The sequence below is a fragment of the Amphiura filiformis genome, chromosome 4, assembly GCF_039555335.1.
Source record: "Amphiura filiformis chromosome 4, Afil_fr2py, whole genome shotgun sequence".
Taxonomy (NCBI): Eukaryota; Metazoa; Echinodermata; class Ophiuroidea; order Amphilepidida; family Amphiuridae; genus Amphiura; species Amphiura filiformis.
The window spans coordinates 38,334,592-38,361,817 of NC_092631.1; the positions used below are offsets into that span (position 1 = coordinate 38,334,592).

Sequence of the window (27,226 nt, forward strand, 5' to 3'; positions counted from 1 at the left end):
TCTTTCATGACAAACTCCAGATTTAGATTGAAGAGGCATGATGATGAGAGATGACATTCCTGTCTAACACTAACGAGGACTTCAAAGCAATCGGTGATCTTTCCATTTACCACGACTGAGCATTTGGATTGCTCATACATTTTTGCAATGAGTTCTACTGATCTCAGACATTTCCAAAGGGCTTCCCTCCATCTGTCCATATGGGGTCAAATGCTGCTTGGAAGTCTATAAAATTCCAGTGTATTGGAATGCGTCTTTTTTAGCCTTTTCAAAGATTTGGCGTACTGTAAACTGCATCTGAGGTGCCTCTGGAACTCCTGAACCCACACTGTTCCTCTCTCAGATGGTTATCTACAGTCTGTTGTATTCGGTTAAGAACCATCTTACAGAATACTTTTCCCAGGATTGACAGGAGGGTAATAGCTCTGTAGTTGGCTGGGTCCAGTCTGTTGCCCTTTTTGTATACAGGGGTTAATAGACTTTTACTCCAGTCTTCGGGGATTTTTCATTCAGCCCAGGCGGTGTTGATGCCCTTCAACAACATTTGTTGAACAAACAGCGACTTATATATAGAAATGATCAGTGGGAGGATGCGTATGGCTGGAATTCATGTCATCCAGGCTGAAGCAGATGCCAATACATTGATTGTGTGCACAGCCCTTACAGTAGCAGAGACAGAAGAGCTACCAGTTGTGGTGGCGGGTACAGACACTGACCTACTTGTGATGCTGGTGTCCAGGGCAAGTTCAACAACAGATGCCTTCATGAAATTCTGTAGTAATCCTGAGATAGTGTTCCGAGTAAGTGATATCCAGCAAGCATTTGGAGATACCAGAAACTAATTGTTGGCAGTTGACACTTCATGCCATCACAGGATGTGAGTCTGTGACACAGTCTCAGCCATCTATCGCCGGGGAAAGCGTAACCCTTTCAACATGATACACAAGAAAGGCAAAGATGACTTCCTAGGGACTTTTGCGAACAGTACGAGTACGCATGATGAGGTATAGAAATAAGGTGAAGGCTTCATCCTTCAGCTTTATGGGGCCAGCAAATATGATTCACTTAATGAGTACGACCACATGGTGTCTTGTGGATGTTAGCCTGATGAATGCAACACTATGACATGTAGTTGCAAGAAACTAGGTCTTCACTGTACAACAATGTGCAGAAAATGCAGTGGCCATACTTGTTGCAACACAGCACCAATCATCAAAGAGTATAATGAAAATGAAACAACTTTAGAATTAAGGTATTTCATAACGTACCTCTTCAACCACAAATTTTCAATCTGTTGCCATTTTTAGCCAATTGAGTTTGGTTTCTATAGTTGGAGGTTTCATCCAAATCGTATGGCTCCAGATGCCCTAGTTTGGTCTCAAATTGACTTTGTGCTTTTTAAATTACAGATCCGGGCTTTGGAAAGGCAGCAAATTTGGGGTGCCATTTTGGATTTCGGATACTTGCAAGGGTTGAATCATCTTAATATGGATTTATAAAAATTCCACATACCTCAAAACATATGTTTAGATACCTTACTTGTGTTTCTAGCTAGTATGGTTTGGAAATTATGAGATAAACATGAAAATGGTGACCATTTTGGACGCCATCTTGGATTTTGGACACTTGCCAGGGTTGAATCATCTTAATGTGGATTTATAAATATTTTTCATACCTCAAAACATATGTTTGGATACCTTATTTGTGTTTCCAGCTATAGTTGGGAATTATGAAAAAAATATGAAAATGGCAGCCATTTTGGACGCCATCTTGGATTTTGAAAAACGCCCACAGGGGATTTGCGGGGACTTTTTATCAGTGATTCTACACTTATTTTTGAACCTATTCCAGAAAAAATCAGCTTGTTACAAACAATTTCCAGGTTAAAACTAATACTATTGGCCTAAAATCTGTGTGTTAATCTTAATATCGGCGGCCATTTTGGATTTATGAATACTGCTATGCACAATTAAACAAGATATGTCTCTTAATATGATATATAATGCATAGTTCACCCATATAAATGTGAACTTTGTGCTTTTAAGTGCCACAACATCGACCTACGATAAGAAATCTCGGCGAAAATTGTCGAAATAGCGGCCATATTGGATTTATGCAAATTAGGCACACTTCCACTACGTGGATATTTTTGGACTTTTAGGTAGCCATTTAGGGGACCTCACTGAAATGCACTGCAGTGAAAAAATTTTTATTGCAATTTGTTTAACCTTCACCTAAAAAAGTGATATCTATCCTAGCCTTAGTACTCCAATTCACTGACTTGACTGCGCTGGCTTAGTACGCTGTCCCTAGAGAGTGGTATTTGTACGACCTGGGAAAGAGGTCGTGTTTGCGTCATCTGTTGAAACGCACGCATACATGGATTCTACTATCATTGATCTTAACTATATTGTAGTTTGAAATTACGTGTACCCATTAGAGCTAACGTCATGGAATTTCTTTGAAATTCGCTGACCGCAGAGTGATTTTCAAATCAAATTAGCGTAAAAGACAGTACGTAGGCCTAAGCCATCTCACCAATTCTGAAATATACTGTGCCAAAAAAGTATCCTACACTTGGAAGAAAAATCCTAATTTTAAATCTAAACCACATTTGGGTAAAATCTAATCCGGCACATTACGACACCCCACTGAATCTAATGTGACTTCAAGAAGCAAAGTGACAAGCATTTGATTCCAGTTTTAAAAGTGACAAACTGGCCTATTCAAAACTCCACGGACTAGACATCTGGTTTGAGAGTGGTGGAATGGCTAATTTGTCCGTGCTTACTGACAAATAAATTGAAAGTTATAAAAAGTACAGAGAAGTAAAATTGAAATAAAAACTGCTTTAAATAACGCTTCAGTGAAGGAACTGTGTCGTCTCTTTGTTGCGCTTGTTGGAATCTTTTTGCGCATTGTATAGGCCAGTTTGTCACTTTCAAATGACAAACTGGCCTCTATGCAATTGCTTGTAACTTTACTTCTTGAGGTCACATTGGATTAAACGTGGTTTCATAATGTGCAGGATTAGGTAATTCGTTTAAAAGTCGAAGAAACCGTCGTCGTCTGCTCTTCCACCTCCCCTTCGTCTCCTTCTCCTCCTCCTCCCCTCCTCCTCCTCCCCTTCTTCTCCTCCCCTTCTTCTCCTCCCCATCCCCCTTCTGCTCCTCCTTCTCCTCCTCCTCCTCCCTTGACTAATTACCGTTTGCATTACTATATCATGTTTAATAGCAAATCGCAGGACACCAGTTCGACTTGCGTATTTTGGTTATAAGAATAATTCACATATATTAGCGATAGCTGCGTAGGTTGTCCAGGTCTCTTCCTTTTCATTATGAATAATTAATGAGTATTTTGCAAAATATAGACCACGTAAAATTAATAGACCCCATGAGTATTGTAACACGTGTGTTAGTAGTGGCATAGTAAAGTCTTTGTTTATATTGCCTGTTTATTTATTTTCACCAAAGCATGCTATGTATGCGGGACAACTGAATTTTATATAACCTATATATTCCATTTTGATTAGCTTGTTTTTATTTAAAGACAAACACAGCAAGAAGGAAACTAGAATACACGTAGATTTTATGAATATACAATTACTAATGCTATATATTTAAAGAGCACCTTTTGAATCGATGAGTTTTTTCATATATTTATTTTAGACTTTATGTAACGAAATCGTAGATGTAAACCTGTGTTGTATTTATACTTATTTTTTCATACAACAATATCAATTACTATTAATGTACATACCTGGTGTGCTAGGATTTTATTCATCTGGATTGGTTTCCAAATGTTTAATATTTTCTGATCACAATTACGAAATTCGACAATAATGAATAGTTTTCCTCTTCTTTTTATTCTATAACCTGTACATTTGTATGCAAAATGAGGGCGCTATTTACATTTTAAATTTAAAGTAGCCAAATAATACATGTGCTACCTTACATTTCATGATAAAACGTTTTTGAAAATTCCCTTGTCATTTGTTACTGATGTTCTAATATCATTATCCAAGTGTCTACCCCTAAGATGCAAACAAGATTTAAGATAAATAGCGCCATCAATGTTCAACGTGTTAGTAAGCAATATTTCTTTTTAGGTAAAAATATTGTGAATACAGTTAATAGTTATGCAGCTATTAATGTATTTACAGTGGCTGACTTACTTTTTATGAAATCTCTTTGTGAGGAAACTGAATTTTACATAACCTATAACGATTTCAATTACTTTTAATGTACTTACCTGATGTTCCTGGATTTTATTGCTGTGGGTTGATTTCTCGTTGTTTATTACGGTGAAGGGTGCTCCAAATGGTTTAAAGGATTTAGTTTGAATAGTGAATAATCATAGGTCTTGTCGGCTATGTCCTCACGATTTATATAACCCATTCAAAGATTCTTATCATTTGATTGGTCAATTACCATTGATTATTGTTGCCATTTTTAGAAAAGACTATTGCACTCCGCGCGAGTGCAATAGTCCATTTTCCATTGAACTCCCTCGCAGCTACCTTCCCAACGCTGACAAACGCAAGTGTATAGCTCGCATGGTGACCACCACGACTCGCCGATTACAGGTGTGGGTGCCGCTTCTAGAATAAAAAAAACTTTATAGATATTTTTTAAATCTATTTTGTTTTCCTGATGATTTATAAAATTAAGTAATTCTGTAAAATATGAACTGTTCCATTCAACTCGTCAAAGCCTCGTTGAATGGAACAGTCCATATTTCACCTCGTAAAAATATTCTTACCATTGTACTCATAAACATTGAATATCTGTATATTAATTCAGTGCTGGCTAGTATGCAAGCCGGGAGTGGGAGTTCATTATGGCAAACTTGCTCTGTTGACCTGACAAACACGGCGAATTTCCCTGATAATGACATGAATGAGCAATTCCATTTAGGTGCAAATTAGAACATAAATGTATGCTTAAACAGTATGTAAACATTACAAACAATTCAGGCTTGAAAACAATTAACAAAATTCATATTGTACGAGATAGTACATTATGGCTTTAATGTATAGAGGCTCATAATATGTTACTGCAGTCTGCTCCCAAGGTGAAAGACCGTATCTACACTCTAATTTTGTAGTATTCATTTTAGAATGGTTTTGATGAGATATATTGTTCATTTTGATTAGGTATATTATCACTTTGAACCGATAATCTTTTCAAAATTAATAGTTTTTGTACTCCATTAGTAAAGAACTCAACTATGGGAGTCTCCGGCCTCGGGCCTGTCCGGCCTGCAGCCTTGATGTTTTGTGTTGATATTGGGGCTCAAGTAACTATTTAAATTGAAAAGATTTCTTGTTCTTTTGATGAGAATATCCAATTCATTTTGAAGAGAAATATGTTCATTTTGAAAAGAAATCTGATATATTCCCACCCGAATAGTTTCCCTCGTCAAATTAGACAAGTTTACATTCAAATGAGTAGATCGTTTTATTAGCGATTAACAAAGCAGAGATTGTTTTTACTTGAAAGGGTAGATTCGTGATGTTATTACGAATGATGATATTATGACTTCCTTCAACCTTTTATTTGACTTATACCGTCAAGAATTGTTTTTGCAGCAACAATGTTATCTAATATTATAATTGATTCGTTTACCTGTATATTTGTTTGTTTGTTTATTCTACATAAACATGATAAATTGAATATGTTTTTGTTTGCTTCTTTTCAGGTCGGCTATGTCCTAGCTACTACGATTTAATTCAATGCTGGCCAGCAAGTGAACCAGGGGTTCACATACGACCGTGTCCGGCAGAGTTAAATGGGGTGAACTACGACACATCAGGTAGGCATAGTGTTCAGAAAATAAAATGAATTTGAATAAATAAAAACGGGAACATCAATGATAGGAATGATCTATTATAAGGCTTCAACAATTTCGCCGTCGGAGCATTTTTGTGTGAGGAGAAAAAGATAAAAGGGCCAATTGCTGCAAACATTTTCTGCAGAGAAGTTTTTGTTTTTTTGCCTACTAAATAGTACACCATAATAATGTGGAATAATTAGGCGATGTTAGCCCAATGTTGGTCTATACTGTTATAATTTTCAAATTTATCAATGACCCGACATTGGCTCTAACTAACAATGTACTGAGTATTGAGCCGACATTGGCTCTAGCCCAACATTGCACCAATATTGGGCCGACATTCGCTCTGGCCCATTACACCAATATGGGGCCGACATTCACTCTATAGCCCATCATTGTATTCGCTCTTGCCATTACACCAATATTGGGCCGACATTCGCTCTATAGCCCATCATTGTAACTATATTGGGTTAACATTGGTTTTAGTCCAACATTGCACTAATATTGGTCCAACATTGGCATTGGCCCAACATTGCACCAATATTGGTCCAACATTAGCATTGGCCCAACATTGCATCAATGTTGGTCCAACATTGGCATTGGCCCAACATTGCACCAATATTGGTCCAACATTGGCATTGGCCCAACATTGCATCAATGTTGGTCCAACATTGGCATTGGCCCAACTTTGCATCAATATTGGTCCTGCTAGTAAACTGGCAATAGCCCAAAATCAGCTGCTAATATTGGAACAATATTAAGCCATACATGTTATCTAGGATTTCTCCATAAACGGATTTATATTCCTTAGGAAACATTGATTGATGTGGCTGGTATAGACATGGGAGACACGTATGATAATTTACAATGCGTCTTATTGCGTTATGCTCTCTTACCGCCTCGTCTTAGCCTAGTAACCGAGACTGCTATACAGATACGAGCTTAAGAGAAGATCAAGAAATCAGTATTGAGACTGGTATTTATTGGATCGTTACGCTTGTCAGTGTGATTGTCACTTACAGGGCGTGCGGAACTAATTGGCATATAATTGCCGTCGATTTCTTTCTTATATAACACACACCGTCAAACATACAAATCCAGGAATGCATTATACAATGCGCTTTAAGATATCTAAGCTTACTGTATCATACCAACACGTTCATGACCTTAACATGCTTAATGTTGGAGTTGATTTTTTAAAGTCATATTATATCAATATAATCAGACCAGTATTAGTCCTTATAATAAATAATATTATAAAATGCACTCCCATATAATAGTCAGATGTCGTTTCGTGTTAATGTCACCCCTACCGGGCATCATCTCAAAGCGTGTGTCAACGTCAAGCCTGGACACCTGCGCCGAAACTTACTTCGCGAAATAATAATCACAACGAAGTTTTATTTTCTGTTATGAAATCAATCCAAACATACCCATTATTATTCGATAATGAGTGTTACGTTCATCATACGTCTTATTGAATATGCTTCTTTTATTTTTCTCATTTGTTTTGATTCTTGTAAGTTCTAGTGAAGAACAAATGCCAACTACAAGGAATACCTATTTCTGTGAAGAAAGTACGTTGGTCCAATCTTCGCATCCAATCATGAAACTACAACAAATTTTCATTACTTTGTTGAATTATTTAAGCCTGAAAGTGCACCTCACATTGCATTATTACAGGTGCGCCAGCGATCTAATACATGTAATTCAAATTAAAGTGTTCAATTGCAAATGGAGCCAAATAGCTCCGTGTGATTTCTGAATGACTTGATTTTTTTATTCCTTTTTTATCCCCGAAATACCGAGATTACGTTCATATGTGTTGCACCGACGCGACGTTGCTTAAACCAATGAGCACATATAGTATGCCACGGAAAGCGTACCAAAATACGTTGCGCGTTTAGGCCCGGATCAGCCTTATAGTGGCATCTGATTGGATGATGAATACCACGTGCACATTGTGGATACCGAATTATGGATACCGCATTATTGGATACAACAGTTCAATTATGGATATAGATTGATTTGGATTGAACAGCATTCAATGGATACCACTAATGCCAGGTTCCTATATTACTGCTGCTCAAATGAAGCCAGGAAATTAAAAAGGAGTGGACAATAGCCAGTTGTTTTCATCTCGATAAAATAACACTGCCTCGTACCTTTTAAGGAAGATGATCGACAGAATTGACCATACAGGATGGTATAAATAGTCAGTGTAGATTTGATAATGCCTCGTTGCGCTAGTAAAAATACACCTGTATCCGCAATATTGTTGATCTGATCCGTCCGCGCCATGGACATATTCCGTACTTTCTCAGATTCTAAGTGGTTTTTGTGAAAATGCAATCTCAAAGTGGTTTGCAAAGGGCATTTGTAATAACATTACAAATAGTGCAAACGAATCCTGTGTCAGGAAAATAAAATAAAACATGCCTGAATAAATCATGAGCGAGGATATAACTCTTTAAGGCGATGTAAATCATGTTGCTCGTCTGAGGATATAGACAACGATAGTAAATCACCGTAAATATAACGGTATTTTCTAATGCTCTAAAGGCGTTCTTTTCCCTTAAATTGATTTTCTTTTAAACCTAACTTCCACCGTGCTTTTTTTTTGTCTATGGGAAAGGAGAAGGACGGAATAAAGAGAGAAGATGAACAAGGAAGTTTTTTTTTTCTTCTGGATGCAAACCATTGAGGCCTATTGACCTTGATCTATTTTGCTGCGTTACCTAGGTAACGAAACATCCAAGATGATTCAATCCTATCCTTATTTAAATTGATTGATCAAAACCAATGGGAAGTTGTCAATAATATTCCGGCGCCGCCCAGTTTTCCAGGAAACAGGCACATTGCTATCTGTCACGGAAGGAGTATGTCAACTTGGAATTTTTCCCACCCAACACACCCAAAATTTTATGTCGCATCCCAGTATTCAATACCTTTGTAGGATTATGCACTTTTCTAAGGAATTTATATTAAAGGATCGACTCAATAAATATATGTAAACTTCGTATGAGAAGTTAGGCCACGTTTGATGTATTGGAATGGTACCCTTTTGGTCCGTATTTTATTGGATACGGTGAAGTTAAATCCAATTCTGGATTACAAATAAATGGAGATACTCCTGACGGATATGCCTAGCAAAACTTTTTAATAAAGTGTACCTTATTTCAACTGGGGGTAATTGAAAATTCCATTGATATCTGAATCACCTGATATAATAGTTGATGAAATTACTATCGACCACATTTTCAGAAATGTTCTTAATTATTTTTAATGATTATATTTTTATTTTTCAGAAAATGTGTCCAGACTTTGTCATTATAATGGCACATGGGGATTTGAAGGTAAATCGGATTATAACAGATGCGAACCAATAGAACAATATGTAAGTATCATACTAAAGATAACTTTATACTTCATCGCTGAGTCATCGCTGAGTAACGAGGTAGTGCGCTTTTTCCAACACAACAAAAGCGCTTTACCGCATTGATTAACAAACCGCTTGTCACTCAGCGATGGAGTATAAATATAAACATTGATATCGTCGCGGTTATCGCACACTGACGAATCCCAAATTACTCTAAACCGGCCTGTGCAACTATTGAAGAGTCCTTGGCGATTCGCCGACCGCGGGCAGTAAAGATGGCAAACACGCACAACAAAAATAATTGATTATAAACCAAAAGACAATGGCTCCATCTATAGTCTTCATATAAACAACAGGGCCGATTTACAAGTTAGTGGATTCGCCGGTGATCACGAAGATATGTAGCAGAACGGTCAACTGCATATCCGTCAATACACGTTTTTTCAATGGGAAATGAACTTTGCTGCTTGGATGATGTCACGATGAGGTTAGCATTTATTCCGTATTGAAAAGCGTGTACTGACGGATATGCAGTCGACCGGCCTCGTAGGCTACCCAATACTGTATCTGACTGTATCTACATTGACACAATTCAAACATACAGGAAGCTAAGTCTCCGTCAGGCTAAAGGACCGATTTGCAGTGAAGGTGACAAGTAGACAAGTTAGCAAAGCCACAATAGAGAGCGTGCGATTTCCAAACGTACGTATCATACGCCCGTGCATCTATTCAAAAGCACTCTCATGTGACGGGATTTTGTATATATGCACGGGCGTATGATAACCTACGTTAGGAAATCGCAAGCTCTCTATTATTGCGCAAACCAATCATGCATTGGGCAGTCTGACCTTGGATGGTTTCTGTATCTTTTTAGTGCTTTCAAAGTCATATTTTTCCTACATTATATGAATCTAGAGTGAAAGGGGCCAGTAGTGTTGGCCTGTACTCTTACCAAGTACCAAGATGATACTGGAAATAATTAAGTTTTCTAAAAGGATGCAGGTATAAGGTTGCCTTTGACAGAAAATTGTTTAGTTTCACCATAAACACGAAGATAATTGTATATGAATATATTCAGGAAGGAAAGGGGTGCAAGGACCTCAATCGATTTCACGGTTGTTTGATAGCATGTAAAGCTATGCCATTTTCAAGAAAAGGTGAACACGGAGGGCGCTATTTATCTTAAATCGTGTTTTCATCTTAACAAGGGGTAGACATTGGTATAATGGTATTTAAAAAAATCTGAAAGAGACTAACAAATAACAACGAAATTTTCAACATCAAATGTTAGAAACGCCCCTGTATACTGATATACTGCATCTCTTTTGAGAAAAAGACTTTTAATTATCAGATTTGAACCAGATGAATCATACCGGGTAAACCTATTTCATATATTGAATGTAAATCATTTCATTAGTTTTCTACATATCTTATTCATTTATCAGAATATGTGGCAAACAGCAACATATGGAAACATAATCATAATCATGAAAGCAACAGCCGTAATTGATATGAATTTTACGGGGAAGCAGCCAAGCGTTTATACATAATAGTTTTATACTCCCAGGGTATACACTGTTCATGAAAATGGAAATATTAAAATTACATGAATGATACTATTAAATTCAATATGTAACATATCCTCGATTCGTCGTGCCTTAAATAATACGATATTACAGGCTCAAACATGCTTCTCGAAACATCAATAATTTCCAAGCACAGTATCGAGTGTTTTTTTCATGATATACCTGTAAAAGCACATATAGCTCAATGCAGAATATCACAATACCACGGTGACTTTATATTCTGGGTTTGTATTGCAATTACCCAAAGTACAGCCGAGGCCTCTAGAGTGTTGAAATTAGAATAAACAATACTAAAGGAATAATTTCCAAACTAGTGTTTTTTAGAATCGTTAGATCGATGCCCTCTAAGTAAAAATACTATATCTACTTTGATAGTTTGAAAGAGATACTACTTTTATAATTTTTGAGCAGACTTGCAATCGCCGTGATACGTATTAATTGGTAGCTTTTGATATTGGAAATAAAGCCATTCGAAAAAAACAAACATCACCCGGGCAAGAGTCGAAGAAGTTCGTTGTTACAAGCAACTTTATTTGATTTACGCTTTGGTATTGATTCATTTCGGTTTTGTCAATTGTTTGATATTCTGCACTGTTGTATGTTATATTACAGACTTTTGAAGCAATTATGTGCTCTTTTTGTTAGGTTTATTCCGCAATAATGAAACGAAATACTATATAAAGTAAACGATACATTCAAACAAAACATCGATATGGAAAAAAATGATTGGAAACATACATTTATAATAGAGAACAATGCTTTTCCTTTGTTATTTTTATTTTATTTTTACAAAATGAGTTCATAAATCGATGTTTAAAGATCATATTGAAAGTTAGTACTGAACAGGCAGGTGTTCGTTTGGAGAAGAGAATCAGAGCGTAGCAATCGTTTGTTGGTTATTTTTTTACAAGATTCGGGTGGAACTCATTACGTTAAGTTTGATTCATCACATGCCGCCACCAAGACACATTGAAACTGTTGTTTTAGATGCCTCGCGTGGATCTCTGCGAGGAATCTGATTATCCACGGATGAGTGGATCTGATGTGGGATGTCAGTTATCACCTTCTGTTGTCTTCCTAGTATTGGAGGGTGGTTATATCTGACAAGAAAATTGCATATTTGTTTGCTAAGGTCTTTATTTACTAAATATCAACATCAAATGATACTTTCTTTCGTGGTATGGTGCCTACCTGTACTTAATTAAAGTTTGTTGAAGCAGAAATCTATCCGGTCAGCTTATGTGTACACACGTCGAAACGTCATTCTAAACACCCCAAACACTGTCAAAAGATAGTTATAGACTTCTAGACCACATAAAAAGTTAATTTTACTCAAGCGTATACTTCTTTTGTTTATTGTTACTGCAACTTCTACTCCTGGCTCTTATTTAACTGTGACCCACATGCAAGATTTACAGAGACACACTAAAAATCACATTTCATATCCTTTTTTTTTTTTCTGTACAGAATAATACACCGCACGAGTTTCCAGTAATGGTCATAACGCTATCGGGTTATAGTATCTCCTTTGCAGCACTAGTCGGAGCATTTGTTATTTTTCTCTATTTCAAGTAAGTGGTACAACATTAAAACATGCACTTGGCATATCATTCATGTATAATATCATCATATTATTTGAATAGAAGGTATTGTTTTTCATCTTGCGCATCTATCGCCTCATATACCACGTAATTCCATTATTTCTCAGCGTAGAGCTTTTTTTGTGCGTACGGCGGCTTAATGGTTCGAGTCCTGATCACAAGGGTGTGGGTCCAAGCCCCGTCAGAACCAAGGTGTAGTATTCTTGGGTACTTACTTGTCCCGCTCCACCTAAGTGTACAATAGGGAGCTCTTAGGGGTAGTCAGACCGGCGCCGTGTTATTGTCAGCCACATGGTGTGGATATATCGTATAGAACGTGTTTATAGCGAGCAAGATTATCCGTTATTTACCGTATAAGTACTTCAAAAATAATGGGTATTGCCGTATAATCTTTCCGTATACAGCCACTATAAACATGCTCTATTTGGCAGCAGAATAAATGCTTTGAACACATTGAAAAGACGCTATAAAAAATCGCCGACATTTAGAACAACACGGCGCGGCATTCGGCCTAGTTATTCTACTTAAAATAATAGTAATGCCCGTGTTATATGAGAAGATAATTACACAGCAGACGCTAAAAACAATTCATTTATTCACATGAGTTCAGTCTACCGTTCAAACTGAACATGGTTGGTTTGTTTTAGATTCAACCGTTTCTTGAAATGTCACTCTTTGTAAAGCAACCTAATAAAAAATCCCTGTTCATCCTTCAACAGTGAAAATGTTTTAGGGATATAGCCTACATGTTTAATAAATGTTTGATACACGTCCAAGTATTGTTTGTGGGGGTTGGATCTTGAGGCTGTAACAACAACAAAATTGGAAAAAATAGAATTGAATGTCAGAACTTGTTGTTCTAATTTTGAATTCCCATAGAGGTAAATTCTTAATAAGCTGTGTTTCAATCAAAATGGTGTTATACAAGCACAGATATAACCAATTGTGTAAACTAATCGTATGAACAAATGGTCTATGTGTGTCTTTTGTGCAACTAATCCATGCCAAAAGGGATTGAATGGAATTGAACCGTTTAAGTTAATGAGAACTGTTTTGTTGTTGTTGTTGTTGTTGTTGTTGTTGTTGTTGTTGTTGTTGTTGTTGTTGTTGTTGTTGTCGTTGTTGTTGTTTTTATAAACTCTAAAGAAATAGTATATTATGATTTATTATTTATTTATATATAATTATTTGTAACGAAATACAAGAAAAATCTTTGTTATTCTTTTCTATGTAAATGTAGTGCACAGCGTAAAATCAATTTCACGCGGTACATACTAAATTTAGTTGCATGAAAGTGGCCAAGCGCATTGTCTATACGACTGTCTATGATCTAAGTTATCGGGAATAACCCGAACGAAAAAATAACTCATGCAACTAAAGAACCCATGCAACTAAAATACTTCGGATATATTACTCATTTCAATGTATCAAACATTTATACACCGGTCTTTTTTATTTTATTTTTCTTGCAAAAAAGTTGTTGTTTAATACAGCCTCTATAGTTGAATTGTATTAGTTGAATTGTATAAAACTCGATAGTTAGCATTATATCCTTATTCAGTGAAACATTTCCGGAACGTGTACAAAAGACACTTAATTTCAAAATATGATTAATTGGCGAGCATCGTAGTTTTTTGGTTCTTGTTTGTTTGTTCGTTGTTTTTAATTTTTATTATTTGCTGTTGAGTTTTCTGTTTGGTAACTTTTTTGTTAAAGGGGGTGGCTACCTCTGGCCTTACTGGCCTTTCGGCCATCTCCTCCACGATTCTTTGATGGTATTTTGATGTACTGATATTTTAATGCGTATTTTGTATTTTTATGTGAATTGTGGAAATGAATGAATGAATGAATGAATGAATGAATGAATCCTTACTATCGAGCGTTTTTGAAAACATGAACTTGTACCAAAGTCCGGCGTTTTACCAATTGAGCTAATGGGGTTGAGACAAACATTTGCAGGTTTACTTGTTCGTTTATAACTATAATGTGTATCGATGATTTGCTCAAAATCCTTTACACTGTTATGGATGTTGCTCTTCATGTTTGCATGTTTTAAAAGCGCTCGATAGTAAGCACATGCGCTAACTATCGAGTTTTTACGGTAGTATAATAATGAACAGGTGGTATTTATGAGTGGTGAAGGAAGCAGGACTGATATAAGTCAAGGATCATTAACTAGTATATGCTAAGTAAACAATTCATCATTATATAGGTCACAATAAATGAATCAGAAATTTAGATTGCTACTTAATCTGTCAAAAGATACTGTCAGGACTCATTAGCAATGTTAATTTAATGCACTGCATTTTGTTGATTTTAGCCTTAATCCATATTGATCTGTTCAAAAGTTACACAAGCAAGAACATTAATGTTAGACAAGTATAAATCAATTCTCTTGGAGTTCAAGTCATAGTTTAACCAAATTTGTTTTCGTTTACTTCCATTTTCACTTAAAAATAAGTGTATTATAAAAGTTCAAATTAGAATTTATATGTGGGGTAAGATACAATATTATATATCTTTTCCTTTGGCATTGTGCTATCATAATATGATTATAATATTTCATACATGTCTTACATTTAGCCTTTATCTTTACATAGAGTGTATAACCTATATTTATAAATCAGGAAGCCAGTTCTGGGTTGATTTAATAAGTTGTAGTGTCACTCTGTATCTATAGTATCACTCTGTGAATAGCGAAGCCGTAATATTAAATCAGAATAATACATGAAATTTCAATAAGTGTGGTGACATGAAAAATATGTTTTATCTCTTTATCTAATAATATCAGTTATATCAGTTGTAAAATGTGCTGTGGAATATCATGTGATTAATAACATCCCATTGTATTTGATTTAAATGCGTAAATGTTTTTTATCTTACTTTATACATGCAGCTTTAAAAGGAGTGTAACCTATATATATAAATTAGGAAGACAATTCTAGGTTGATATAATAAATTGTAATTTCACTCTTTATCCAGTATAGCCATAATAATGGGTCAGAAAAATACAAGAAACAGGTTAATAGGGTGATCACCTATATGCCCATCCTCAGCTGTTTGAAGGTGTCAAATATAAATCTTTAATTTCTTCACAAGTTCTACATCTGTGCGTCTTTAGTGCTCCCTACTAGAATTATTAAGAAGAAGGGTGTTCTGTATTTAAAACAAAATGTTTTATTCATGCATTAAAATCAACATATACCCCAACTTGCGTATATAAATGTACATACTATTATACTAAAAGGTGTTGTGTTGTGTGTTTCTTAATTATAGGAGTCTTCGATGTGTTCGAAACTACATTCATTGGAATTTAGTCAGCTCTTTTATCTTGTTGTATATAAGCTTCTTTGTGGCTCTGGTTACCAACACACAAGTTATAAAGGATCCCAGTAAATATGTAAGTACAACACTTTCATGTAAATACCTTAAGCTTCAGTGGCTACGTCAGGTGGACATGAGGGGATCCCCAATGTTGGTCCTCCGTCCCTCGTCAAAATAAGATATCACTCAAAGTCTAACTCGAACTTAAACTCAAACTCTATTCCCAACCCCTAACCATAAGGGTTGTTGTTATTGCGGCCCATTTTTAATGGACCGCAATACGCTAAACCAAACTCTAACTCTAACCCTAACTCAAACTCTAACTCTAGCTCTAACTCTAAATCTAACTCTAACCTAACTCGAGCTCTAACTCAAACTCAAACTTAAACTCAAACTAACTCTAACTCTAATTCTAGCTCTAATTCTAACCCACTAACCCTAAATGTTGCTGGTATTGCTGCCCATTAAATATGGTTGCAGAAAGAAATTAAGTTGCCCGGATATCCACCCACCAAGCACGTCTTGGTGCCTCCACTGTTTAGCATCCTGTATATTCTCCATCCTTCTTCAATAACTGTCTAAAACCCAATTAAGATCATTAAAGACCCATTCAGTGATCCCAGCGCAAGTGTAAATCAATTAAAATTGTTTATAAATTGCTTAAAAGTGAAGAATAAGTCATTCAAATTGTCATTTGGTATTTTTGAAATGACAAATTTGGCAAAAAACGAAGAAAACAGCAGTACTGACGAAGTTGAAGCCCCATTCAAATACATGTAGGCTCTAGCTAATTTAGATACTCTCAGTATCTAAATTACAGATTCGTGTAAAATATCTTATATCGTCTGAAATACACGGCTTTCGACTGAACCACTCGCAGGCTATGTTAGCACATCTGTGGCAATCACAAAGGTACCAAAATCTGAATTTTGATGATTTTTACGATCGTCCGGATTAGCAAATCACTGAATGGGCCTTTAATCTGTCCATAAAATATCTGGATCTGTCTACAAATGTCTTGATGAAAAGAGAATCAATCAAATAGACTATTTATTATATTCTTGTCGTTGTTGTACTACAGCTCATATTGCACTATTTTTCGTGAATATCGAAATGTCTTGATAAACCAAATCAATCATAGATTAATGTCTTTACTGTACAACTTCTCATTTTTCACTGTCAACGAATAGTATCTTTTATTCTATTTATATCGAACATCGTCGGAAGGTCTCTCCTCTTGTAATAACCACTGATATACTGTTACAATCGAGTCTCACAAAATCTCGGACAAGATATTAATTTCTAGAACAGGAAACTATGTATGATGATATCATAATACAATCCTAGGTTATATCAATGAAATGGAATAAAGTGATTGATACATTTCGTATACATCTACAGAGTATAGAAATACCCTTTTCAATCATTTATTGAGTTTGTTGCAATTTTAAACATGTAACAATTTTGATTTAAATCGTATTACATTCACGTTCCTGTCTAGTGGTTAACACACAGGACGGACTAATGTGTTGGTCCTCCCTCCCCCTCCCTCCCCTCCCTCGTCAAAATAAGATATGAGGAAAATGTCCACGGTTTGGCAAAAACAAACAAACAAAAACGCCAAATTGTAAGCAAATCTGCGGTCTACCTTTTTCCAAAATTATAAACTATTCACCTCCATACCCGGATGCCCGTCCACACTCCTGGTGCATCCACTGTTTAGCATCCTGTACATTCTTCATCCTTCTTCTTCAGTAACTGTCTAAAAACCAATTAAGATCATTAATCTGTCCATAAAATATCTGGATCTGTCTACAAATGTCTTGATGAAAAGAGAATCAATCAAATAGACTATTTATTATATTCTTGTCGTTGTTGTACTACAGCTCATATTGCACTATTTTTCGTGAATATCGAAATGTCTTGATAAACCAAATCAATCACAGATTAATGTCTTTACTGTACAACTTCTCATTTTTCACTGTCAACGAATAGTATCTTTTATTCTATTTATATCGAACATCGTCGGAAGGTCTCTACTCTTGTAATAACCACTGATATACTGTTACAATGGAGTCGCACAAAATCTCGGACAAGATATTAATTTCTAGGACAGGAACCAAGCATGATGATATCATAATACAATCCTAGGTCATTTATATATCAATGAAATGGGATAAAGTAGCTGATACATTTCACATCTACAAAGTATGGAAAGGTGATGTGCATTAAACAACAACAAAAAACCCTTTACAATCAGTTATTGCATATTTTAGTAACAACATCATCCAATCATATAATGTGTTTACCATTTATATGTCATCTTTATGTAGGTACGGGTGTGTTGTTGGCTTCAAGCCATATCTATGGGTTTATTTCCCGTGTCTATTTCATGGCAAACATGTTGCATATCGCCCGTAATCATTCTGTAGTCATGGTAGATGAAATTCCATGCGACAGTTTTATGGACTTGATTCAAATCGTATTACATTATAATTCACGATACTGTCTAGTGGTCATCGTATAGGGTGAACTAAATTGACATTTATAATTACATGTTGTATCCATAGGATGATTTAAGGAAGCCCCATCATGCACTGCAAACGTGTTATCACTAGAGTTTCAACTGCCACTTTACTTTTCAAATTCCATTGAATTTTGTGCAAAAGATGTTGTTTAAGAATTTTGTGTGTATCATTATTACTTGGTCGATTTCAGAACAAAAGTGATGTATGCATAACGGATAATTCTCACCTTCTGTAGGTAACATAACATGTGAAATCGACTAGCATTTTGAATACGTTTTTATTGTAAATATATCAGTCCAAATTCAAATTTAACCATGCCCGTCAATGCAATGTGCGAGCAGTGGTGTCATATTCACTCACACAGCTGTGCTAACCGCAAGTCAACACAGTGGCGTGGTGGGAAGTGCTTAAATCATCCTCTGGGTTGTACCATCAGTTGTCAGTGATTATGGACAAGACTGCATATCAAAATGCAAAGTAGGATTCACCTAATCTGTAGATAAATAGTCTATAAATATTGAATTGTTGCAATTTCAATATGATCCAATGTTGTATTTGCAGGCAGCAGGTTAGTCAATAAACATGAAACCTAATGGGTACATGTTTGTACCAATTATTTTGATACAGCCTGTATGCGGAAACGGAGAATAAAAACTTGAATATTCAACAAGTGTTTTTCTTATAGAAATAGAATATCTTTAATAAATTACAGAGTATTGGTCAAACTATTCGCGATAAAAAAAGGGTGAATGAATGAATGAATGAACGAGAGAAGGGGAGAGGAAAGAAAGAAAAAATAATGAAAGAAAGACTATATTTTCTTAATATGGGATTTTACCTATTGAACCCATACCTTTCCCTAAAGTGTGGGCTTTACTTTTTTTTCCATTTTTTTTCTTTTTCAATGTTTGAGCACAAACAACACAGGCACTACTTCTACCCAGCAAACACAAAAACGTTTTTAAAACGTTTTAAATAAGTTATATTTTGGGTTTTGGTTTGGTAAAAACGTTTTAATAGCATTAAAATGTCGGGTTATATAAAGGTCATGAAATCGTTTCAAAACGTTTTGTATGAAAACACACTACAACAATCGAAATGTCATTGTAAACTATTTTTGCAAACATTTTTGACCAAATATTTTGTCAACACTTAAATAACATTATGTTAAAATATTTGCACCCAGCAAACACAGAAATGTTCTTAAAATGTTTTTTACAAAACGTTTTAATAACATTTCAATGTCGGGTTATATAAAGGTCGTGAAAACATTTTAAAAACGTTATTGTAAATATTTTGGGCAAACATTTTTTTGCAAAATATTTTTTCAACCCCAAAATAACATTCTGTTTAGAATGATTTGTACCAAGTTTTCAAAAAATGTTTTTGGAATGTTATTAAAACGTTTTATACCCTTTATATAACCCGAAATTTAAATGTTTTCTATAAAACATTTGTTTTTGCTGTGCAGTAAATTACCAACAAATGTTTTTTAAATTAATGAAACCGTTTTATACCATTAATGTACCCTTTATATAACCCGACATTTAAACGTTTTCTGACAACCTTTTATAACCTTTTGCGAATGATGTCGAAAACGTTTTGTGTTTGCTGGGTACCCGCCTAAGTCGCTTTATAGCATAGGAGCCGAAGTACTGTCAAAACTCGTAGATAATAAAAACGAGTGGATTTCCATTTATGCAAGCTACTTTAATACCTGGGTACTTGAAATTGACAAGTAATATATTTACACTATACAATTATTTTGTATCATTTGTGTTGTTTGGCTGCTTGCCAGTCAGCAAGTGTTTCGTAATCTTGTTTAATTCTATTATATAGTGTTTCCGCTTTTTCATTCACTATAATAATATTAATATAATCTTATAGTATATCTTTATTGTTTTATTATTTTTTTTTAATCCGTATTGTATAGCCTTATGACAAGTAATTTTAATAAGGATGATTGTGCTTATAATGCTATAGCTTATCATATGTTATACCCGCAAAGGCCGTGTATCACCATGGTAATCAGATAATCACATCAGCCCTGAGAGACGATCAAATTTGTTCATTAGATTCAACAATATTTACTAAATACTTCCAAAATAGTTAACGCTATTAAAGCAACAAAATATTTTGCTCTGTTTCGGGTGGGTTTTGGGATTTTTTTTAGTTTGTAATTTCTTTAGCTTTTGGCGTATAATGGGAACAAATTCTGCATGGCCTTATTTCCTAACAAAATGTGTGACTCGAGCTAGCAAAATAAGTCGGTTGTAGAACAAACTACATTACCTTTTTTCTGACCTTTTATATGACTGTGAGCAGAGCGGTCAAACTTAAATAATTTTAATTTTAGTTTAAAAAAAAAAACCAATAAGCTACTTGTACATCATTTTATCATTAAGCAAGGGTCATCCCACTAAAATACTCTGTCACATTGTAAACAAGCGACGGTCTACATGTATTTAATACTCCTTATAGCTTCGTCCTGAAAAAAAAACCGGATTTTCCCAGTTTTATACTATTCTGATGGAAAACCTGGTGTAACTCCAATCTGCATGATATGCGTTGTGTGAACTGTAAATATCCGTCGCAAAAACATATCGAGCAATAATTGGTTTCATTGATATTGGACTTAAGGTTCTTGAGATCCGGGTATTTTTAATTGCGTTACGACGTCTACGTTATCGGGCCTGTCCCTATTAAGAATTGAGCCATTTTTCTTGACAGATTTAGTCATTAGAATCATTTCCCCTTCCCTGAAATGACCAATGGCCTTATTTCCTAACAAAATGTGTGACTCAAGCAAGCAAATTAAGTCGGTTGTAGAACAAACTACATTACCTTTTTTCATTTGATACTCTTTCCTCCAGTCCACCTGAAAGGCTCATTTCCGAGCCACCGAATCTTCAGTAGTCCAAAGACGAGCCATTTTATGTGGCTCTTTTCAGAGCCACCGAAGTATACCGACGACAAGCCCCCCTTTTTTTATGTGGCTCTTTTCAGAGCCACCGAATCTTCAGTAGACCAAGAACAAGCCCTTTAAGTGGCTCTTTTTCAAGACACCGAATCTTCAGTAGACCAAGGACAAGCTCTTTAATTGGCTCTTTTCAGAGCCACCGAATCTTCAGTAGATTTACAAGCCTTTTTATCATGTTTATGTGACTCTTTTCAGAGCCACCGATTCTTCAGTTGACCAAGGACAAGTCCTTCTATGTGGCTCTTTTCAGAGCCACCAAATCTTCAATAGACCAAGGACAAGCCCTTTTATGTGGCTCTTTTCAGAGTCACCGAATCTTCAGTAGACCAAGGACTCAGCCTTTTATATGATTCTGAACAGAGCGGTCAAACTTCACCAGGGGTATATGCACTACTTAAGTAATTAAAAAACAAGAAGCTACTTGTACATCATTTTATCATTAAGCAAGGGTCATCTCACTAAAATACTATTGTGATGGCAAACCTGGTGTAACTCCAGTCTGTATTATATGCGTTGTGTGAACTGCAAATACCCGTCGCAAAAACATATCGAGCGATAATTGATTTCATTGATATTGGACTTAAGATTCTTGAGATACGGGTATTTTTATATTGCGTTACGGCGTTTACGCTACCAGGCCGGTCCCTCTTAAGATTTGAGCAATTTTTCTTGACAGATTTATGGTGGTTTCATACTACCCTGCCGCTTGCAGCTGAGCGGCGTGGCGCACGCGCATTGCAGACAAACGGACACAATAAAGGCTTGTCATTGGTTGAAACGCCCTGCCGCTTGCCGCAGCGGAAAGCGGCAGGAAAGTATGCTGGAGGCTTTAGTCATTTAGAATCATTTCCCAGTCCCTGAAATGACCAATTTAACAGTCATACAGCTAATGGCGATATAATGACCCATATGCAGATGAGAATCAGTTGACGACAATGTTCAGTCAGCTTTCCAGACCTCCTCTAATAACGATATTGATTGTCAAATGTTGACAGTTGGTAACAGGTGTCATGCTAGAAACATACCGTAGAATTCCGTCTAGAAGCATATGCCTCTAAACGAGGTTTTTTTTAACGAAAGATATGAAAGGCCAATACCCTTCTCATAAACATTGCAATAGATTGGTCTTACAAATATACATGTTTGTACAGCCGCCTTTATCAGTAATGTAGTTGTTCAAACTCCAAATAACGTTTTTGTTGAGAGTGTCTGCCTCTTGTCTCTTGTGTCAAAAAAAAAAAACCTCGTTTAGAGGCATATATATGCTTGTAGACGGAATTTTACGGTATTGACCAAAATATAAATGAGTCATTGCACCCTTCAGCACAAATGTTGGGAAAATAGGACAGATTTGTTTGAAAAATCTGTAGCATAATGTGCGTGGGTGACAGGAGGATGGAATACCAAAAACGTTGACAATCTTATACTGTATCCATGAATTAATGACAACAAAAATAAGACAAATTGCACATGATCATGTAACGTGTTTCATTTTATTTTGACTTATATTGACGTGGATACTTTCCGTTATTTTATTTTTTTATTCAATATTTAACCACACTTTTTAAAAGTGCCAATTAAAGATGATGTGATAATAGTTCAGAATCATTTATTTCCGTTCTGTTCATTACTAGTATACAATATAAACAAAGATGGACCATTATGATACAAGGATAAATATTGATCAAGTGTTGGATGTACTTGAATTTGAAGTACTGTAAATTATGGACGTTTGATCGGCGGATTTCAATTGTCACTTGATATGTGATATGTAGTGCTGTTGACATACATATTATGTATGTGACCCAAAAACACAAAACACAGGACAGAACATAATACCGACAGATATACAATTGTACATTAATAAATGAGGACGGGAACGGAAGAAAGTTTACATGCTAAGTAGAATAAGGGTTGTAACACAGGAAGGAGTGAAGCAGTCTGTCTCCAGCAATCTATCGCAGTAATCAGGTGGCTGTTGCAGCAGTGTCGTAGGTGGATGTTGCGATGATGCTGATGATGATTATGTGAATTTATTAATTTTTCTAACAAAAAACATTGTATAATGTTCAATTCTAGACCTGGACAATACTAACAGCTATCATGCTAATACACATATATTTTAAAGCTATTTTGAAGATACATTTTCGTTTCTATATCAAATTATTCATCGTTTTTGTGGTAATTTCTATTTTATAAACTGTGTATTTGTGTGCAAATTGAGGGCGCTATTTACATAATAATAGCCAAATAACAGATGATGGTGGATGCGATATCGCTATTTTTGACGTCGCCATTGGATTAACACGTAATCATGAAATCTTCACAAACAATTCTAAATTTGTTATGTGGTGTCAAAGCAAAATTATCTTACTCTAAAACCGTTGGGGTTCTGCAAAGTACCCCACTGCAAGTATGTTAATTGTCCATTTATAATCGCTAACGGTGTATTGTGAATGGGGCTGTCAGCCCTGTATCTTCGCCAGCCTCGTACGTCCGAATTGCGTGTCCTATGCCGCCTGCCAAATAATATGACTTATTCCTTACATTTCATGATAAAAAGGTGTTTGAAAAAATTGCTTGCCATTTGTTAGCATTTTTTTCTGATGTTCCTTTATACAAGTTTCTACCCCTTGTAAAGATGCAAACAAGATTTAAGATAAATAGCGCCATCATTGTTCAACTTTTTTTTTAATGACAGTTTTAGATTACACCAAACAACGGTTAAAGGAAGAATGATGATGACGATGACAATAAAGAGGATTAACTAATTAAAGGTGTTAATTTGGGTTTCTTTTCCTCTGAATTGGGATGATTTTTTTTCATCACAAGAGAAACCCTGTAATTTTAGCAAATATGATTTTGGGCACCCGTTATTAGGACGAATGTAATTCATGTAGCCTGAAAAGATTTGTGACATCCTTAATTTGTCCACAAATGGGGGCTCAGCCGAGGTTTATACTTTTTAAAGTAGTTTCCCTCCCCGGCAACGATGACTATGATAATGATGTATAATATGAAATAGATGCTTTCATTAACAACATGAAAGATTTCATATATTGAGATTGCCAAAAGTCCAGAAGGAAATAAACAATAATAAAATAAAAGTAAAAAGTAATAAACCCTTTATTGTACAGCTGTCTCCTTTCGGGTTTGAACCCTTCCGGATTCACCGTGTTCAGTATTATATAACTCCCCACTTCTATTCATAGTTTTTCAAAATATGATCCATCTATTTTATAGCAACACATTGTCATGATGATCGAGATGTTGCCTATAGCGGACTACATACAGCGGACATTTTTGCCACAACCAACCAAAACGATTTTATCCCACGGCGCGCGGTGATCGAATTTGGAGTTAGAAATTGCGTTGGATGATTTTCAAAGAAGCTTTTTGCCCATTCCCATTATACAACATAATATGTTTTTTGAGCTATTAGCTATGGATGTTCAGATGTTTTGATATTATAATATCACAACAGATAATAGTTAGTCGATGTAATGTGGTGGATAGTGTCTGATATCTGACACCCAATACATCGCTGCATTGGGTGACAGAAATCAGAAATGGGATGGGTTCTCATCTTTCTACTCATATTTTTTATTATTATTATTATTATTATTATTATTATTATTATTACCGGTATATTAATCTATAATAGATATTTAGTTTCTTTAAAAATTGGAACAAACAAAGGGGACTATAGACGAATCCAACGAGCCAAGTCATGGTCAGGATTTGGTCGGCCATATTTGGTTCCCCGCATGCACCAAACAGGTGTTGTGAGTGCCCAATTGGGTTGATTATACCCGCTTAAAATTCGATGTTAGATTCTTTTGTGTTGTAAACTGTCATCATTCTTTTGTCTACGTGTAACACGGGTGAGAGAATGCAGTTTAAAATACCCTTCATCAAAGGCCGCATCATTTCACATTTTAGGTGAGATAGCTGGGTCCCCGTCGCGGCTATGGCTGCCATTGAGGAGTAGGAATGCGTGAAATTGGATTCGTCTATAAAGAAGTCGTTCTCCGGTATTTAATCAATATTATAAACGCGCTGATTGGATTTCGCTTGAGTGATTGGGATTTGATATTTCGCAAGGGTTTCTGGGAAGCAATTGAAACATTATTTGGATGCTCGTGACAGTGATTGATATTTTTCTTCATAAATTGAAAACTAAACACAATAATAGCACATACAAAATTATTAATATTGTCAATCCCTGGAAGAAAGAGTGTGGGTAGGTAGAGCAGACACAATGATAGATGCGAGGGATGTCAATGGTTTCTAATGAAATCTAAAGGTATTCTTCTAGTCACGGAATTTGACTCGTTAATGATGTATCCATTTATGTGGGAGTGTAATGGTTACAAATTAAAATTCTCCAAGAGACTTTTGACAAGCAGTAAAAATTTAAAGCAAAATTCAGGGGACGAATAAAACACAGTATATTATCATACGTATCGAAAACGGCAAATATATTTGGGTTAGTTATTGTTTCCCGGTAATTAAATTAATTCATTAATGAACGGTCGAATTTGATGTCATACACATAGTTGTTTTGTTTATTTCTTTATATTATTTTTGTGTTTCTAAATTTTCATAAGACACACCACCACCAACCCCCACACCCCACACACCCACACCCTAATCTATATATTATTTTGTTGTGGTTTTCTTATACCGATGAATACCGGTTAAATATAAACTGCCCCTTTGTATTGTACTGACTCTAGAGGGCGACATCACCGTGTTTTTCATAGACATGAAGGCGACTCATAAGAATGTGATGATTATTGCTTGCAGTGCCAAATCATTTTTGTCACGATCGCAACCGCACTCGGCCACACATCACGTGTTCAATCGCCATAATAGGTACGGTTTATAATAGTAATCCCATATACGTCTGTATGCGGAAATCGTAACGACTTATTTAAGACAACTTTTTAATGAATTATTGTCTATCTTTCTATCTTCTATGCACAGTGGGTTTGCCGATTATTGGTGACAGTCTTACATTATTGTATCATGACAAATTTCTTCTGGATGTTCGTGGAAGGCGTGTATCTTTACACACTAGTTGCAAGAGCACTGACCGTCAGAAAGGATCGATTTTGGGTTTATATCATCTTAGGTTGGGGTAAGTTGGATATCACCTTTAACAGAAAGCCCTGCCAGAGCAGTACTTCTGGGGTGAACCAAACCTGCCTGGTTATCAAATTAATCAGTGACAAGGTTATCTTTGAATTTGACAGGTGCTAATTGATATTTTAATGTTATTGCATCAAGTAGCACATATCAAATTCAGAGATAACCTTGTCACTGATTAATTTGATAACCAGGCAGGTTTCACAGAGATTGTTCACAGAGCAGTACCTTGACAACGCGCCCAAACGAGCTCTCAATGCCTCATCCTTCTCGTCGTATGCCTTTGGGTGCACGATTGGGCGAACTTGCTAGGGAGCTTCTGGGCGGACTAGCTGGAGAGTGAGACACACTCTAAGACATTTTCCATTCCAAACAAACTGATTTCATGTGAGACGTCTTATATACTGCGCCAATAAAGTATCCTTACACTTGGAAAAATAATCACAATTTACAAACTGAACCAATATTGGGGTAAAATTGTTTAAGATCCTGCACATAATGACACCACATTGAATCCAATGTGACTTCAATAAGCAAAGTTAAAAGCATTTGATTAGACGAAGGTCCAGTTTTAAAAGTGACAAACTGGCCTATTCAAAACTCTACAGATGACAGACTATACATCTGGTTTGAGAGTGGTGATGTGCCTATTTTATGCGTCTGGCTTTAATTTAAAACAAAAGGAACAAAAGAAAACTGAAACAAAAGAAGTGACAAATAAAATTAAAGTTATGAAAAGTACAAACAAAGCAAAAACTGAAATAAAAACTGCTTTAAATAACGCTTCATTAAAGAAACTGTGTTGTCTCTTTGCTCCGCTTGTTTTGCGCCTTGTATAGGCC

General features: G+C 35.7%; 1 protein-coding gene across 1 annotated transcript in view; it reads left to right on the forward strand.

Annotated features, from left to right (window-relative positions):
* LOC140150862 (uncharacterized) overlaps positions 1-27,226 on the forward strand; it is a 74,638-nt gene that overhangs the window by 23,401 nt on the left and 24,011 nt on the right. Inside the window, exons 2-6 of the mRNA XM_072173011.1 lie at positions 5,701-5,814; positions 9,144-9,232; positions 12,268-12,371; positions 15,678-15,801; positions 26,223-26,376. Of these exons, the coding sequence (XP_072029112.1) occupies positions 5,701-5,814; positions 9,144-9,232; positions 12,268-12,371; positions 15,678-15,801; positions 26,223-26,376 (585 nt within the window). The remainder of the gene's footprint in view (positions 1-5,700; positions 5,815-9,143; positions 9,233-12,267; positions 12,372-15,677; positions 15,802-26,222; positions 26,377-27,226) is intronic.